A 16,973-nucleotide genomic window follows, 5' to 3' on the forward strand; every position below is an offset into this window, starting at 1 on the left:
TGAAAGTTAATGATGTGTCATGTTTTTGTTCACCTTTCCAAAGGTTTCTCTTCTGGGTAAAAAGATGATAAGAAAGTGCAGGAAATAATAATCTGTGGCTAAATGAAAAGAAGTGTAAATGTGACTTTCAGTAAAATCTGCTCCAGAATGTTGCTTCTCCATTCTGAACAATGATCATGAATGATAATGAGCTCTCTTCCAAGTTAGAGACACGTGAGAGGTTTTGCAGAATCAAGGCCTCAGTGCACATTGAGGGCCCTGATTTAGGAGTGGGAATAACTTGGCATAACATTACTATTCACAACATTCTCTGTGGACACCACAGACTTCAATGAATTGAATGTGGAGCCAGCAGTTTGTAACCTGGCATCGTCCCCGTGTGCCTTTAAATACACTCTGGAAAGCAGGGCCTTCAGAAGCTGACTCAGAGCAGCTCCGACAGCTGTGTGGGAAGCAGAAAGCAGGGAAGGGCAATCTCCAGCCCTCTCAAACACAGACTGCCACTCACAGCTCTTGCTTCCATTTTTTAATCTCCAAATACCTCAGTGCATCAGGCCTGTATGTTCCAATGATTTCATACATTGATGTAATTCCACTGACTTCACATGTAACTTAAAACAATCTTTACCATTTCAGTTTGGGAAACCGTAGCTGGTCACCAGAGATGCTGCTCATTCTTTTCTGAAACAGAAGAGTTATATTAAAAGGGCAAAAGAAAACTCAATGGCTAAAAATACTTCTCATTCATTTGAGAGAATAAATGTTTTGTTTTGTGAAGCTGACTCAGTTTTCACCAATGTTTCTTTTACAAATGATACACGAAGATGCAGTCTGAAAATACCTTTCAGTGCAGTCAATATGAAAATCCCATCATTGCAAGGAGGTCTTGGTGTCATGAACAGATTTTTTACAGCACATTTTCAAACAGCACTTCTAAGCCTAAGCAATCTTGGGGAAAACATTTCAAACCTCAGAAAAAAACCATTTTTACATTAACTAGAACTTGCAGAAGGCTTCCTTAACTCTGAAAAGCTGATGAACCTCTAAGATAGACTCTTTTAGCCTGAGAACTGGCAGCAAGGCTTGAGTTGTCAATAAACAGTACCCAGGACATGCTGGGCAGTGTCAGTTTCTAAAAATGGGTGCAGAAGAAAATGACAGCTGTTGGAGGGCAGGAGGAACAGAGGAACACACTGATACAGGGGCTGGCCCCAGTGAACTCTCAGTAAGAGCTGTGGGCCTTGAAGTGAAGTCAGAATTAACCAGGTAAGGAATGCAAGGATTTCCTTTACTGCAATCAATACAGGAGCTGGCAGTTTAAAGGACAATTGCCTAAAGACTGCTATGTTGTCTGCAAAACAGGTTTTGTAATATAAAGAAATTAAATAAAAAGTCTACAACACCTACAAGAATGATAAAAGTATACTACACTAGTACCCTATAATTTCTAGATATGTTCTACCCAGGATTGAATCTGAAGTGTATAGAGAAGGATTCTCTGAGCTCAGCTCAGCAGGTAGGGGTCATAGAATATTCTGAGCCAGGAAAGACTCACAAGGATCATTGAGTCCAACTCTTAAGTGAATGGCCCATGCTCCCTCTCTCTTACTAAAATTATTTCACCAAAAGCAAAGAAGATGAGAAGTGCACAAGTTAGAGACTGTGTTGACAGAGGAAAGGGAAATGAAAAGAGACAGAAGGAAAGAGAGAGATCAATTTCTACCGAACAGGCTTCCACACTTTTAGTCTTTTATATTCACATAAAGCTATAATAATTTAGCTTTTGATTTATGGTTTATACACACAAAGTCCAACTGACGTCATGAAGGCATTTTACATTTATGGCGATCTTACTGTATTTATGCCCTACCACAGCTACTGAAACTTGCGTGTGTGCTTAAAATACTACAAATACTTATTTGCTGAATTGCTATCCCAACCTATATAGTAAAAAGAAATGTGCTGACGCGCTCAAAGCTTAGCTCTAGTGAACGGCTCCAAGGTAAGGCATCCCACGCGTTAGCAGCTCCGACCGGGGGAGGGTGGAACAGGATACGGGACAGCGGCGCAGTCGGGCTTTAGCGCAGCCCCGCAGCGCACACACCGCCGTGCCTCTGTCACGGGTCTCCGGTGTCCCGGCCAGCCTGCAGCCCGAGCCCCGGGACGCGCTCAGAGCTCGGGATCGGTTCCTCGGAGCGCACCATCCCGGGAATCCCAGCCCGTGCTGGGCTCGGGCAGCGCTGCGTCTCCCGCCCGCCACACGGGCCCTGCGGGCAGGGACAAACACCGCCGGCCGTCCAACAACCGAGCCCGGCGGAACGGACGGGATACATGAAGGGCTGAGGCGTCGGGAGGGTGGGCGGAAAGAAAAAACATAGTCGGGAGCAGTGGGGAGATGGAGCGGAGATGCGAGACTCCCGGCGCTCCCGGCTCCCGGTCGAGCACCCTTTGGCGGTGTCCCCATCTCCGGAGGGCTCGGGTCCCGCCGCGCCGCTTCCCTCCCCGCCGCGGGATTGGCCGGCCCGCGCCCCGCCCGCCATCCCGCCCCTTCCCCTTCCCGTTCCCCTGCCCCTTCCCCCCGCCGGGAAACCCCGCCCGCCCAGCCTCCCCCGCGTTCTGTTGGAGGAGCTGGCTGTCAATCATCCGGTCCCCGGCGCGCGGCCCAACTCCCGCGTTCTCCCCAGGCCTCCGCGGGCGGAGCAGGGGGCGTTCCGCGCTTCTCTCCTTCCATTGGTCAATATGGGCCGTCAATCATCTGTCGCCGCCAACCGTGGGCGCTGCCCCCGCCTCCTCCCCGCCCTTCCCCCCTCCCTCCGCTCAACTCCGCTCGCTCCGCCAAGTTGCGCGGCCGCTGCCCGGCGGCTCCGCGGTTCTGGCGGCGCCACGCGCGGCGGCCCCCGGCGGAGCGCGGCCAGGCGGGATGACGGCGGAGGCGCGGGGAGCGCCCGGCGGCGGCTGAAGGCGGACACGGGGCGCGTGGAGGCGAGCGGCTGAAGCTCACTGGCGAGTCCGGCCGATGACAGCGGGCTCGACTGAAGGGGACGCGGAGCGAACGAAGCGGGAGCGGGGCAGCAGCGGCGCCGCCGAGCCCGTCCCGCGGCGGCTCGCGCTGCGCCTGCCCTAAGGACAGCGGGACCCCGGCAGGGAAAGTTTGGCGCTCGCCCGCCCCCGTCCCGCCGGGCAAAGTTGTCTTTGGGTTTGTTTGTTTGTTTTCCCTTTCCTCCTCCTCCTCCTCCTCCCCCCTTCCGCTCCCCCGGCGGCTCCGTGCGTGGAGGAAACGGCGAGGGAAGCAGGAACTGAGGAGCGACCCGGGAGCCTCCCCAGCGCCCGGCAGAGCCCGCTCCGCTCCTCTCCTCGTCCGTGCGGTGTGTGAGCGCAGCCAGGACTTCGTTTTTGGTGGTGTTTTTCGTTGTTGCTTTTTGTTGATTTTTTTTTTTTAAGCCCCTTTGTTTTTTGCCCGCCCGCTTCTCCCTCCGGTACAATATATGCTCGTGGAGAGCCGCCCCGCCGCCCAGCCATGTCGGCGGCCATCTCTGCCGCGGAGAAGGTGGATGGCTTCACACGGAAATCGGTGCGCAAGGCGCAGAGGCAGAAGCGCTCGCAGGGCTCCTCGCAGTTCCGCAGCCAGGGCAGCCCGGTGGAGCTCTCGCCGCTGCCCCAGCTCAAAGGTACGAGCCTGCCCTCCCGCCCTCCCCGCCGGCTGCAGGTGCCGCTGCCCACAGCGCCTGCCCTGGCTCGGCCCCTGCCCCGCGCCCTCTGCCCTTTAGCCGTGTCCTCCCCTGCCCCCGGCGCTTTCCAGGTAGGGACCCGCGGCTGGAATTCCTCCTCTGCCCGCACAGACCAGCGCCGCCGTCCCGGGCGCTGCTGACTCCGCTAACTCGCCGCCCCCCTTTTCTGGCGGGTTCGCGTGTGCCTTAAGGGCTTATTGAGAAAAACGCAGACCATGAGTTGAGTTGAGGAGTGCGGGCGATGGAGCGCTGAAACCCGGGAGCTCCTCCCTCGGGGCTTTGCGGAGCGGAGCTGTGCCCGTGGTGTGACATGCCGAGTTAGCGGGCAGAGTTCCCGTCCGGCCGCTCCGTGCCGTGCTCCGCTCCCGGACAGCGCCGAGCGGCGTTCGCTGCTCTCCAGCAGCTGCCTCGGAGGCTCCTCCAGCGCGGTGCTCTCCGGAGACGCTCAAAGTGAATGAAAACTCTGGGTGTTGGCATTGCTGGAACAGAAAGTACACAGTGAAGGTTTTATCCCCTGTGCTGCAGCTAAAACTGAGAAGGCTCAGTTCATTAGGTCATAGAAATGAATGCTGTTCATTGCAACATTGCACCCTTCTACATCTTTGAACATCAGAATACATTTCTGTATATTTTTAAAATTACAGAAAGGCTGTGTTGGGGAGGGAATATAAAACTTGTTATTAAAGCATTTGTCAGGGACTTGAAAAATAAGGGAGAGCGATTACCTTAACGTGACCTAGCATGTTAATTTTACTTCCACTGGCATTAAACTCTTAAGGCTTTTGAAGCTGCATCATATGACAGTGGAAAAAAAAAATCTGATTTGCAGCAAATATTCAAAATCTGAAAGACATAGCAAATGAAAAAATATTCCTAGGTACTGAGGTGGGGTTTTTCTTCCAGTTTGATTTTTATGGCATTTACAATCATGTCTCTAGTATTTCAAGGCTGTCACGTTTTGCTGCTCTTTGAGTGACAGATGTACATGAATCATAAATCTGGCTCTTAGCAGAAATGTTATTGACTAGAAATAAGCTTAGGCAGGGGAGTAACAAGGGCAGGGTTGTTTGTTTGGTTTTAACGTGTTTGTTGCAGTGGTTTTGGGTGTTAGTTTTAACAAGAGCAGGGGTGTTCTCGCTGCTTGCTTTGGGCTTTCCTTCCTCTATGAAGTTGTGTCCTGTCTTGGTCCATTGCTTTGATTTGAGGGATTGACAATCTGGATAACTTGTTTGAAATCAACAGTTTTTGCTGTTCCCATGCTGTTCAGACCATACATTTTCCTCAGGGCTGAATTTGAGAAACCACACTTGAGACTTTGTAAAGGCCCTTGGTAAATACTGCACATAGGTGGCAGGCTTCAGAAAGTTTGCGTCCTGGTTCAGCAACAGTTAAACATACGTGTGTTATACAGGGAGCAATTCCAGCTGAAATCAGCAAAATGTCCAAGTTTACATTCTTTGCTGAGCTGGGACTTTAATATTAAAAATTTTAACTCTGCATTATTAAGTCCTGTAGTTTTGTGAGTGTGGTTTTATAGCTTTTTACTTGTAACACAGAGAAATTTTGCATGGCATCAGCAGCTCAGATGTTTGGAAATTTGAAGCCATAAACCAGCAGAGGAATTTCTTCAGTTATGCAGGGTTTTACAGTAGTTTGAATCGCCTTATTGCCTGGAGTTCTTAAAGGAAAATCCCTTCAGTCTTTATGCTTATGATTCAGATGTGAAGTCTTGCCTTGGAGACCTGCTTCAGAACAGAAATTGTGGGCAAAATGTACTTTCATGAGCTGTAGTGTCCCAAGTAGCCAGTTTGCAGAAAGTCAAGCAGCGCTCCTTTTGCTTGTTGTTCCCTTAGGTTTGTGATGTTAGATTTGTCTGAACGTAGCTGTGGGCATGGGATGGTTTCTTTTCATAGTGCTCCCTCTCTCCCTTTTCCTCTTAACCCTTCCTTGTCCCTGAAACCACAAAAGGTTCTAGAGAGAGCAAGCTCTCTCTACAAATGGATTGTTTAATACAACTATTTGTTCTAGTCACATGTGTCTTGGGAAGATAAATCTTTGCTTTATTCTTGGAAGTTGATATGCAATTCAGCAATAGTTTTGATGCTGCCAGTGTAGTGTTATCTACAGAATCATGAGCCAGAATTCCCAGGGATGGGCTGGAAAAGGAAAGTACAGTCATTTTAATGATGCCTATGGATGCTCAGCATACACATAGTAATTAGAATAAGTTTTTGCTTTTACAGACCTCTTCAAATAAATGTTAAACCTGAGGTATTTCAAACCTGTATTGGGAGAAAATTGAATATTCTTAGATGAAAAAGCAGTTTGGTATTATGCTGCTGTAAAATATTTAATCTAGTTTATAGGTATTGTCTTGTTTCATCACTTTTTAAGAGATAATATTCTAAAATAAGTATAAACAGTATTTTAAAACTCCCCAGTAGGTTTGGCAGACTGGCCTAGAGCACTTGCATCTATTTTACTGGAGGGAGAGATGTTCCAGAAGAAAAACAGAAATTACCCATCACTTCAGAAAGTACCTTCTTGGGCAGAGAGTGTTGTGGGATTTTTTCTTTTCTTTTGTTTGCCACTGGAACGGCCAGCTCAGATGGTGAGACTCACTTTCAGAGTTGTATTGCTTCAAATACTTTAGGCAGATAATCTAAAAAATGCATATTTCTGCAGTTAACTGTACTGCTGCTCTGAATTTCCAAAATCCTGTGCTTTGGCTGTGTATTTCTTCTCCTACATCACATTTCTGCTGGTGGGTGACAGTCCCCATTGGGAGGAACTGTTCCCTTCAGAGGTGTTTTTGGGGGAGTGACATGGAGAGGAGGGATGGTAAGACTGTGTGCTGTGGTTAACATTCAGCTTCTCTGTGGGTGTGATGATATCTATCCTGTGTAGGTGAAAGCTCAGCAAAACCTGACTGATGGCAGGATACCCAAAATAATTTAGTAATTTGTTCTTCAGTTAATTTAGGGGGTTTCCTAAAGCACTGTTATTCAGGACAGTGTCCATTTTACTGTATAATTTAACAACTGAATAAGAAATAGTGAAGACACAGTAATTATATTTAAAAGAAAAAAAGATTGTTTAATCACCTTCCCCATCTTCTTTTCATTTTGTTACCTAAAGTTCGTGTAATAAAAGAATTTTGAAGAATCTCCAGCCGGAGTAATGTGCTGGAACACAGCAGGACTTTGTAATTTCATGGACCATTCTGAGAGTGTTGCTTTTAAAGAAATCTAGCAAAGGGGGTGTTATTTTTGTTGCCTTAAGAAGTGATAATTTTGTCCCAATAGGAGATTGTTTTAAGAGACTGCAATAGAACATGGCAGTTACCTTCGTTTTTGGAAAAGAGATGCAACTTGACCTCGGAGCCTGATCTGACTCTCTCTCTTGTCTTTGCCACTTTTGGTTGAAGCAGCATGTAGAAATAGAGGTGGAAAGTGGTGAAAAGAAACCACAACTTGTTGCTTTGATTTAGTACAGCTAATATGGCCCGTCAGGTTGTAAAGCAAATAGATTTTTTTTTTTCTTTTGTGTACCAAACTTGTCAACTACAGCTGGAAAGAATAAACATTTCCTGATGCCTCTTACCCTCACAAGAGAAGAATTGGAGAGTGGTCCAGAAATCTTTCAGCCGTGGACTAGGAGTGGTTGGAGGGATCTCTGTGGGGCTGGGGGTTACAGAGATTCCAGAGGAGTGCACTGGAATAAGACATTTCTGAGACCTCCCGGTGTGCAGTGTCAGCATTAGATACAAGGTGTAAAATAGGTGTTAACTCTGGTTACTTTCTTTACTTAAACCCTTGAGAGAGAGCTTGGCTTTGCCTGAGAACCGGTTGCTGTGTTCAAGCTAAGCTTTTGTGGGAATGCTGCAGAGAGGCCTGGTAACCTTGCTGATAGATAAAATTTTAATGTTATTAAATCTGAGGATCAGTTCAAGCCTCACACTTTGAGTGGTTTTGAGTCACACAGTGTGTGCTTCAGAGTGACATAAATAAGTGGAATTAAAAACAGCTGAGAGGAATTTTCTTGTCCTATTAAGTTGCCTTTGCTCCCCAAGGGGAAGTGTGCTTCAAAGTTTTAGAATGGTTTACTTTTACTACAGCCTTAATAAATATTTATAAGTGAAAGGACAGTTTTCTCTCTCAGATTTGCACTTGTTTTTTTGTGTCCCTCATGATTGATTCATTGTTATTTCCTCTTCTGTGGTCCCCCATTCTCCACCTTTTGTATTCAACATCCCTTGCAACTATGTTCATCTTGGATGAGTTTTTCCTTAAAAGTGAGAATCTTTAATTCAGATGAAGAATGAGGATGTTCTGTGAGGAATTTGTTTACCTCTTACTATAATCTCAGCAGGACGTACTATGAAGTAGTCAAAACTTCCTTTTTAGTGAAGGAGCAGTCTTGAGAAATAAACAACCTATAACAGATGAAAAAGCTGTAGTAGTTCCATGAAAAACGAGCTGTTTGAATTTTTTTCTATATTAAGGAACTGTTCCTAGTTTATGGAGTGGAACATTTTGGTTTTTATTCTTAACAAATTGACCTTTTTATCCGTAGACTTGAATTTTTGGTCTTAGAATATACTTCCATCAAAAGCAGCTCCTAAATATAGAGCCTATTGACTATCTTCACATGAACTTTTCTATTTCAATCTTTCACATCTTCCATGTGCCAGCTTAGTATCAGATTTCTTTTTCCATATTCATTGCTTTCTGGTTTAGCCAGATAGTAGTTTTGCAGGTGCTGAATTCAATGTTAGTTGCTGTAGGAAATACTAATGGAATTAGTTATTGCTGCAGGCTATCTGATCAAAAGATTATTTCAGTCTATAGATTGGAGATTTTTTTAACATCTGTCTATCTTAATATCACTCAGTGCTTTTGTAAAGATGTCATACCAACAGTTCTGGACAGATTAATATTCCTTTAAAGGACAGAAGGGATATGTGTATGTTCTGATGAAAAAAAGACACTTCCATTGAGAAGCCTGTAAAATTTGGCTTCTATACCTTTGCTGTCCTGACTCTTGTTTTAATCTAGCAGGTTAAAATACAGCTTTTTAGCAGCATGTAGATTTGGAGGGTTGGAGCTGCAGCCCAGTTGGATTAATAGGTAGCAAATAACACCTATTTTAGAAGACTCCCTTGGCAAAATGCTCTGCTAGAAACTGAATAGTGACAGCTTCTTTTTAAAGTCTGAATCATTTATTCCATCAGAGAATTATTGAACTAGTTTCTCTCAAGTTTTGCTGAATTTGTGACCGTTGAATAATATTGTTTGCAAGATGATATTTCATAGTATGTTTCTGACTTGAAAGCAGAGTTCATCATAGTTAAGGTTACCTTCAGTTTTTCTGCACAAGACCTTCTTCTCAGCTGCTCACAACATTGCTGAACTGTTTGGACTGAAGTTTTCCATGCCAAGTATGGACAGTTTTATTTGCAACTCTTGCTCAGGCTAATTTTCTTATTTTCAGCAAAACCAATTCAAACTACTTTGAACACTAGAGGAAGATAAATTGTACAGTGTCAATATTAAAAAAACCAAAACAAACCATGAATTGTGTTGAGGTTTAATGCTTGCTGTGCTTTGGAGCTTGGCACGTGGTTCTTAATGCAAATGAATCTCGTGTGGTCCAGATTCTGGTTTGGTCCATTTGTAGCTGTTGTAGCAGGACTGATGGGTTGGTATTTACCAAGCTGGTGCGTTCAGCTCCTTCAGGATTTGCTGTGCTGCTCCCATCTGCCACGCTCTGGGAGGCTGCTCTGTGTGGCTCCTTTGGGCTTCTTGTCTGCAGTGCTGCTGGGACAGCAGGAGGCAAAGTCAGACAGCAAGTGAGGCAAAACCGTCATTTCCTACAGGCAAGAGCCCGGGGTGCATTGCAGGGGGAGACATGGTATGGAACTACTGAGGTGATGGAAAAGCCAAAGTGGGATGATGTGGGATCTCAGCACGGCAGTCCTGATGTGCAGAGACACCGAGACAACCCTTGGGGGGCTCGGAGGTCCTGGAACGTGGCCAGAAGTGTCTGGTGGTTGGACTTTGACCCAGCACAGGAAACATCACCTGTATGAGGATGGGAGAATCACAGGGGATAAATGGTGAAGAGATAGATTAGTTATAGTGTGAAACACAGGGTTTAGAATCTCGGTACAGGGGGGACAAGATGGAGGAATTGGGGCGTGTCCTGTCCTCCTTCTTCTTCTTGTTGTCCATCTTCTGTGGTGGTGGTGGCACTTTGAGATTGGTTCTTACTAAAGGTGCACTTGTCAATAAGGGTGAAAGGTATTGGGGGGAAAAGGTAAATATCTTACACATAGTTTTGGGTATAAAGATAACTGACCGCCCCGAGGGCACGCAGTGTGCTCATGGCTGACGTGCTGTGCGGACCTCTGTCGGGCCGAGAGAAGATATTGTAGATAAGAAATTAATAAACACTGGAGACCGAAAAAACCTGAAGACTCCTTTTGTCCTTTGGAGCGCGGGCTGCCCCAAGGCCATCCCGAGCCTTTCCAGGCCGTCAAAAACAGCCAAGAACGGGACAGGATGAGAGGGCAGAAGCCAGCTCCTCTCCAGTGGCTGCAGGAAGCTCAGTGTTGGGAGTCTCAACACTCCTGTTGGCTGTGAAACTTTCTGGAAATACTTCTCAACATGTTCTCTTCTAATTTCTTTGTAACTTCTCATTGCAGCCGTGGATTTTGAACTTACCACGATCTTCCTGAAACTTCACAGGCGTAGGGTTTTTGTTCTGTACATCAGGAATTGATTGTAGATTAGCTTGTTCATCAAATGAGAGGTTTTTTTCCTTGAGAATTGAAAGTTGAGGAGAGCATAAGTGTACGTTTGGGGGTGGGAAGTGAAGCTGAAATATAAATGCAGGATACTCAGCCTCAGTATCCTAAGGGCATGGGGGTACAGGAACAAACACCAGTCAGATCAAAATTCAGCAGACATGTATCCTGCTGAAGGAGTAGCATGTACTGCTGCAATGGATATGGTGAATAAGAGGCTATAGATTAAAAAATGAAAGTCAATGCAACAGTGCCATTTCTACTACTGGGGAAAGATTTCTGTCTCATTCTCATCCTAAGTTTCTTCCCTTTTCCATTGTTTGTCTTGATCTTACCAAGCAAAGCTTTGGTGAAATAGATGGGTTTTGTCAGCTTTGTTGATATGATAGGATTCAGAAGAGAAATGCAAATTTTGCTGAGAGTTGGGAGGTCGAGGTGAGAGTAACAGCAAAAATTATATTTGTGCATGTCTATTCAAGAACAATGCTGCAAAAGGATGATGTTCTATTTCTAGTAGATAATTTCTTAAAACACTAACAATTTAAAAGATGATAAAGTTACTCCCTACAATAGAAGAAAAGCTTTCCATTTTTAATACAAGTTTCAAATGACTGATTAGAAGTTTGTATCTGAGGCCGTCTCACGCTTGGAGAGTTGGCAAGCTGTGGGTGACAGACAGTGAGAGTGGCACTGTTGATTTTCTCAGAACTCAGAGGAGGTGGGCTGAGCAGGTTTAGAGGAGGACAGTATAGCATGGGGCAGGAAGGCTGATCTGAAAATGATCAGGAATGAAAAGTCACAGCAGTGTCTCTAAATATGAAGGGGGAAACAGCTCCATTTCTACAATAGCTGCACTGAAGGATTAGCAGAGTGCAGCACTGCATAAACAAGCGAGCTTTTAGAAGAGATTTAATAGGTTTGTTTCTGTAGATGCTTGGTCCTTCGGAATACAAGAGGCACAGTTTTTATTTCATTAATTTCATCCCAAGTAAAATTGTATGGGAGAATATAGGGAAGGAAAAAGTGGGCTTTTTTGAAAAAGGTTCTAATTTAGTGTAATTGTGTAAAACTTTTCAAAAGTGTACTGTCTTTTTGATTACTAATTCTATGCTTGAAATCCGACATACATGTAAGATTGAAGTCTTGTTAAGCAGCAAAATTTTGATTCCCTGTCTATGTAAAGGCAACAAATAGTGAGAACTGAGCTTAGGTCTTGAATTATGAATGGGAAACAAACTTGTGCATTTCAGCATAGTTGGATTCTGTAGGAAAGCAATTCTTGTTGTTTCGAGAAGAAAAATGAAGATGTGAGTCTCAGCACCCTCTTTAAAGACATGAGCTTGGTGCCACAGTAAAGTCAGGAAGGACAGGGTTTGGTAATACATATTTGTTCCTCTTCCCTTAAGAGTAGGAAGTGGGATCAAAATAAACCAAATACATCAAAATTATGTAAATTGAGTTTAAAAATAGCCAAGAGATTTTGCCAAATGGGAGAGGACTTAAAGTGCAGGTTCCTTCATCCTGAACACTTCATCTTTAAAGTTCTTGGTAGAAAGAGTGTAACTGTTTGAGTATGCTTGAAATTGATGAAAAAATAACCTCAACCTTTTATTTATGAGGCTAAATGTCTACTTCACTTAAATTAAGCAAAGAGATCCCACGAATGTTTGCTATTTGTCTGCTCAGGATGGTCTGTTCTCGTTCAGGTTGGTGGGAGTTGGGCCACTGAATGCAGCACAACCAGGATTTCACCTGTGTTCCCTGTCTAATTTAATCATAATTCTTTCCACTGCAACATAAAACATATAAGCATAATATGTTTTATATTGTTATATTATGCATATAATTATAATATATTTATATATTTATATATTATGATATATTTATATTATTGCACACACTTCATATTGTTTATGTTTATATTAAGTTTATATATATAAACTTAAAACATAAATGATATGGCATATAAACATAACATTATAAAGTGTCTTGTTATTGATCCGAGAAGACTTTAAAAAGTAAGAAACACTTGTTTAGCCAATTTGTAAACTATGTATGTATCTAAGGAGTTAATCCAGTACTTATAGTTTCCACAGAGATTTATACAGGAATTCAAAGAAAGAGGTGGGTTTTCCTTGTATTTTGGGAAGTTAGATTGGCTGTTTCCTCTGGCACACATTTCATATTAAATTGCTCCTCTGTGCATCTCCTTCATGTTTAAAAGCTAAGTGCTAAATTAATTATGAAATAAGTTTGTGTGTCTTGTTAAATTGTGTTTAACAGCTACCCTTGGTTTCAATAAAGGGTATTTTTATATTTCACTTAGCACTAATATTGCCATGTGAAAATTACATGAGTGTTTCTTCAGTTTCTGGAAAATAAACTTGATTTGTGTTGACTTGTGTGTTCTTGTGTGATGTCAAACTGGAGCAACTTCATCTTACTCAAAATTAATTTTATACTTAGATATGGTGAGGAAATGATGGGGAAGGTAATAGATTCTTAATCTGTTAATAATATGCAACACAGATCCACTTATGGCATACTCCATAATTACCACTCATTAATTATAAACTACCATAATGTCAGACAGGAGCTTTGCAGTTGACTTAAAGTAAAGGGAACGTAAGTTGTAAATACAGTTGCTGTCCCTTCAGACTTAGAAGGTACAAATCAGTTTGTTTCATTCAAGCAAAGTGTTTCAATGTGAATTGAAACTGTTATTAATGCAGTCCAAGACAACAGGTATTAAGGTGAAATTTTTACTGAGCCTGTGTGGCACACAACTTTGTCACCTGCTGTGTGCCCTGGTAAAATTTGTGTATAGCATTACAGCTGTTGGGAAGCAAAATAGGGAGCAGAGCTGCTCAGATTATTCCTTTAACTCTTAGCAGGATAGATGTGACACCCTCACACCTTCGCCCTTGTCACACCCACAAGGGCTTTATTGCATATGCAAAATTACACGTGAAAATCCAGTATTTTGTAGAACCATTACACTTTGATAAATAGTGTTTCTGTAAGGGCAAGTGCTTCAGTGGGTGGAAAAGTGTAAATAAGGTCATATTTTGGGAACATGGAGCATCATACCAATTGTCCCTTCTGATCTTTTTGATTTGCTACTCCCAGAAGCTTGGTCTGTAGTGTCCTTCTATTTCTGTAGTCCCTTGGGTTTTGCTGGTGGTGAATTTTCCTGGCACAAGAGTGAATTATCTGGAGTAACAAGTTGCTTGTGTGGTGTACCTGGGTACTTTCACCTTGTGGCTCATTCAGTGTAACCTGACTTAGATTTTAAAGAAATTACCTGTTTACATACACAGGGCTTTACCTTGGTCTTTATTTGCCCTCTTGTTAGGAGGACTTCTTGAATGCATCTCTGTTTTACCATAACAAATACCTTTGTTACATTTCAATATTTAAAAAGCTATTTAGGAGCTGTCTTTGCTGTTTGGGAAAGCAGTTTCAGTTCTTGGGCCTGTGTATCAATTTCTGGAATTTTAAGTTAAAGGTGCTATCTACCCCATATTCACTTCCTCTGAGAAACAATTTCCCATTCAGAAAAATCAATTACTCTCTTTTCCTGACTGAATGACTTGGCTATGCATATGAATTCCATGATAGGATTTATCACCTTAAATTCAGAAGTCTCTTCATAAAGAAGCAGGTTCCTGTTTTAAATTAACTTTTTAGAGGCTCTGGGTATGTTCAGAAAAGGCTTACCCTGCCATATGATCAGTCACTAAAACTGCTTTATGGGTTTTAAATGATGACAGCAAATACAGTAGCAGTGTGTGCTAAAACCATAAATGCATGCATTGAAGAGCATTATAGTGGCTTATAGGTGGGAGCAAACTTGTTTCAAGTACAAGAGCAGTTGGGGGGGAATGTAATTGGTTTTTGAAAATATAACACTTCAGCTGTGTAAGAAGTGAAACTTCTTTGCCTTTTCTAATAAATGGTTTCACTCAACAAAACTTCATATCGTTAGCCGTGTGCAAATTCCTCCACTTCTCAGTGCTGTCAAAAGCAGCTCTGATTCAGCTGTGTCAGTCCATTGGACAATTTTTTCCCCTGCTTTTCCTTGTTGTTGCATGGAGCTGAATTTCAGCTAGGTTCTGAACCGCTGGCGTGCTCTTGAGGTAACCTTTGTATTGTTAAACTTGTACATTTTGTTAAGGATGACTTTAGGGTGTTTTTTGTTCCTGTTCCAGTGATTGGTATGCTGGGTGAGTTTTTATTTGTTTAAAGAACCAGTGGTGCTTTAATTCTTCTTTTTTTAGAAAGTGTGGTAGAAATAAGGTGAATTGTGCCAGGCCCGGTTACTGGAGTCTGACTTTAAGGACCAAGAGGATAATTTGTATTTTTGCATCTTAACTGTTTGTTGTCTTCTGCCATTAAACAGTAAGAAATAGGGCTGTTAATATAAAGTCATTTCAGTACTTTCTTACTCTCTGAAGTGTCTTGGTTGACTCAAATCTTAATTAAAATCAAGGGATTTAACATGGTAGTAGCTGGAGACTCTTAACTTTATGAGGTTATAAGAAAGCCTGGAAGATAGAAGGTAGAAACAATCTAGATAAGACACTTGCAGTTCATTATCATTGCAAGGAGCCCTGTCACAGAGTTAGTGACAGATGTTGTTAGATCAGCATGGGCTTTTCAGATTTTCTGCACTGATTTGTTGAGGTCATCTGCTGGCCACGTGGAGCAGCAGATGAGACTCTGAACAAACAATATCTTACTGGGTGGGAGACAGCTTTCCAGGAGTACTTTTTACTAAATGACTTAAAAATTATCTGTAGGCTAGACTTGTAACTAACTCTCTAAATCACAGTGCTGCATGTGAATAAAAGGAATTGTTGATTGCTATTCTCATCTAGTTTTGCTTCTAATATGTGATTTCCTTGGGTTTTTTTTCCCCCTTCCCTGGCATGTATCACAGAATTAACCTTAAATTGAGAATGTTCCAATGAGCAAAATTTCTGATTTTCTTACTACTTCAAAAGAGACTGGAGATTCACCATGTGGAAGGTGCCACAGTATGCAAGTCTTGCCTGATGACCATCTGCAGAATAGGTTACTTAAAAATGGAAGTACAGGAGAAGCTCAGCTTGTTATCTTGATTGCCTTTGCCTCTGTTATCCTGATTTCTGAAATGAAGAGGTTAAATGTTAGTGTGAGCCCCTGGGTCCTAGGCAGGATTGACCAACTTGGTAATTCTGTGCCAAGTCCTTTTTGTGTTTTTTTGTGTGGGTTTTTTGTTTTGGTTTGGTGTTTATTTAACTCCTCTAAGTAGTATAACTTCCCTATCAATAATGATTGAAAATGCATTTTCGTTTCATTGTCTTCCAAATCTCCTTCTCTAGTGAACAAACTTACTATTGAATAAGGAGCTGGTTAACTTGTAGGATGCATAATGTTGTTCTGACTCCCTTATCTGTCCTGGAAAGTCAGAGTTCTGTTTACTAACAACATGGAGAAAAATTCACTCAGCCCCTTCTGTAGTCCTAGCAACAGCTGTAGATTTTGGGGTAAGAGGTAATTTGAAAATAAATTCTTTGAACTCTTGATTGGGGGGGGGCAGAGGGAAAACGTACAACCCTAGTCTACTAAAAAATAGTGCTTATTCTTTGGAGTGACAAAGATTTTTTTTAATGTGGAAAACTTGAAAATATTGATGAAAAGTTCCTGGGATGCCTGTGGTGCTGCACAGAGCTTGTCTGAGTAGCCCCATCACTTTCAGTGGGGCTGTTGAGCTGCCAAGAGCTGGAACGGTGGGAACTTCTCCTGTGGGTGTGTGGAGTTCCTGGGAAGTGTTATACACTACCAGCCAAGTATGTGGGGGTATATTTTTGCTTTAAAAAGGAGCTCAAAGTGATTTAAAACAAAACAAGACCCCAAAAATAAACGAACTCCGCAATAAACACAAAATCCAAAATGTGTTATTCTCAAAAGTCTCTAACTTAACTGAAAAAATCTTACCTACACATTATCTCATGCCTCAGTACTTGTGTGATATGGTTCCAGAGAAGATGTAAACCACCTTAGCAGCTCCTGCAGAGAGCTGCTGCTCCTGTCTGTAGTCCTGTGCCAGAGCTGATGCACATCAGGCCCCTCCAGGAGCCATTTAACCTCTCTAATATGACCATGTTATTGAGTTAAAGCAGCTTGGAAGAGCCTGACAAGTTCCAGAGCCAGTGCTGATGGATGGATGTGACTGGAACAGAGAAGGGGAAGGGAGGAGTAAAGGGGAAAGGGGGTAGCAGGGAGAGACACCTCTCTCAGTCTCTGTCAGCCAACGACTTTGCTGCCTCTCAGCTGCAGGTGGAGACTTGTGAGAGCCTGGAAACACTCTGGGCCCTGTTGTAACATCAACTGCACCAAAACTGCATCTCCTAACCGTGTTTTGCCATGCCTGTAACATCAGCACTGACACT

General features: G+C 43.1%; 1 protein-coding gene across 1 annotated transcript in view; it reads left to right on the forward strand.

The window, feature by feature from the left end:
• Nucleotides 1-2,841: 2,841 nt before the first annotated feature.
• Nucleotides 2,842-16,973, forward strand: part of PPP2R5A (protein phosphatase 2 regulatory subunit B'alpha) — a 42,521-nt gene continuing 28,389 nt past the window's right edge. The window contains exon 1 of the mRNA XM_064709073.1: nucleotides 2,842-3,668. Coding sequence (XP_064565143.1) covers nucleotides 3,518-3,668 — 151 coding nt within the window. The 5' untranslated portion in view covers nucleotides 2,842-3,517. The remainder of the gene's footprint in view (nucleotides 3,669-16,973) is intronic.

This window comes from Zonotrichia leucophrys, chromosome 3 (genome assembly GCF_028769735.1).
Source record: "Zonotrichia leucophrys gambelii isolate GWCS_2022_RI chromosome 3, RI_Zleu_2.0, whole genome shotgun sequence".
Lineage (NCBI taxonomy): Eukaryota > Metazoa > Chordata > Aves > Passeriformes > Passerellidae > Zonotrichia > Zonotrichia leucophrys.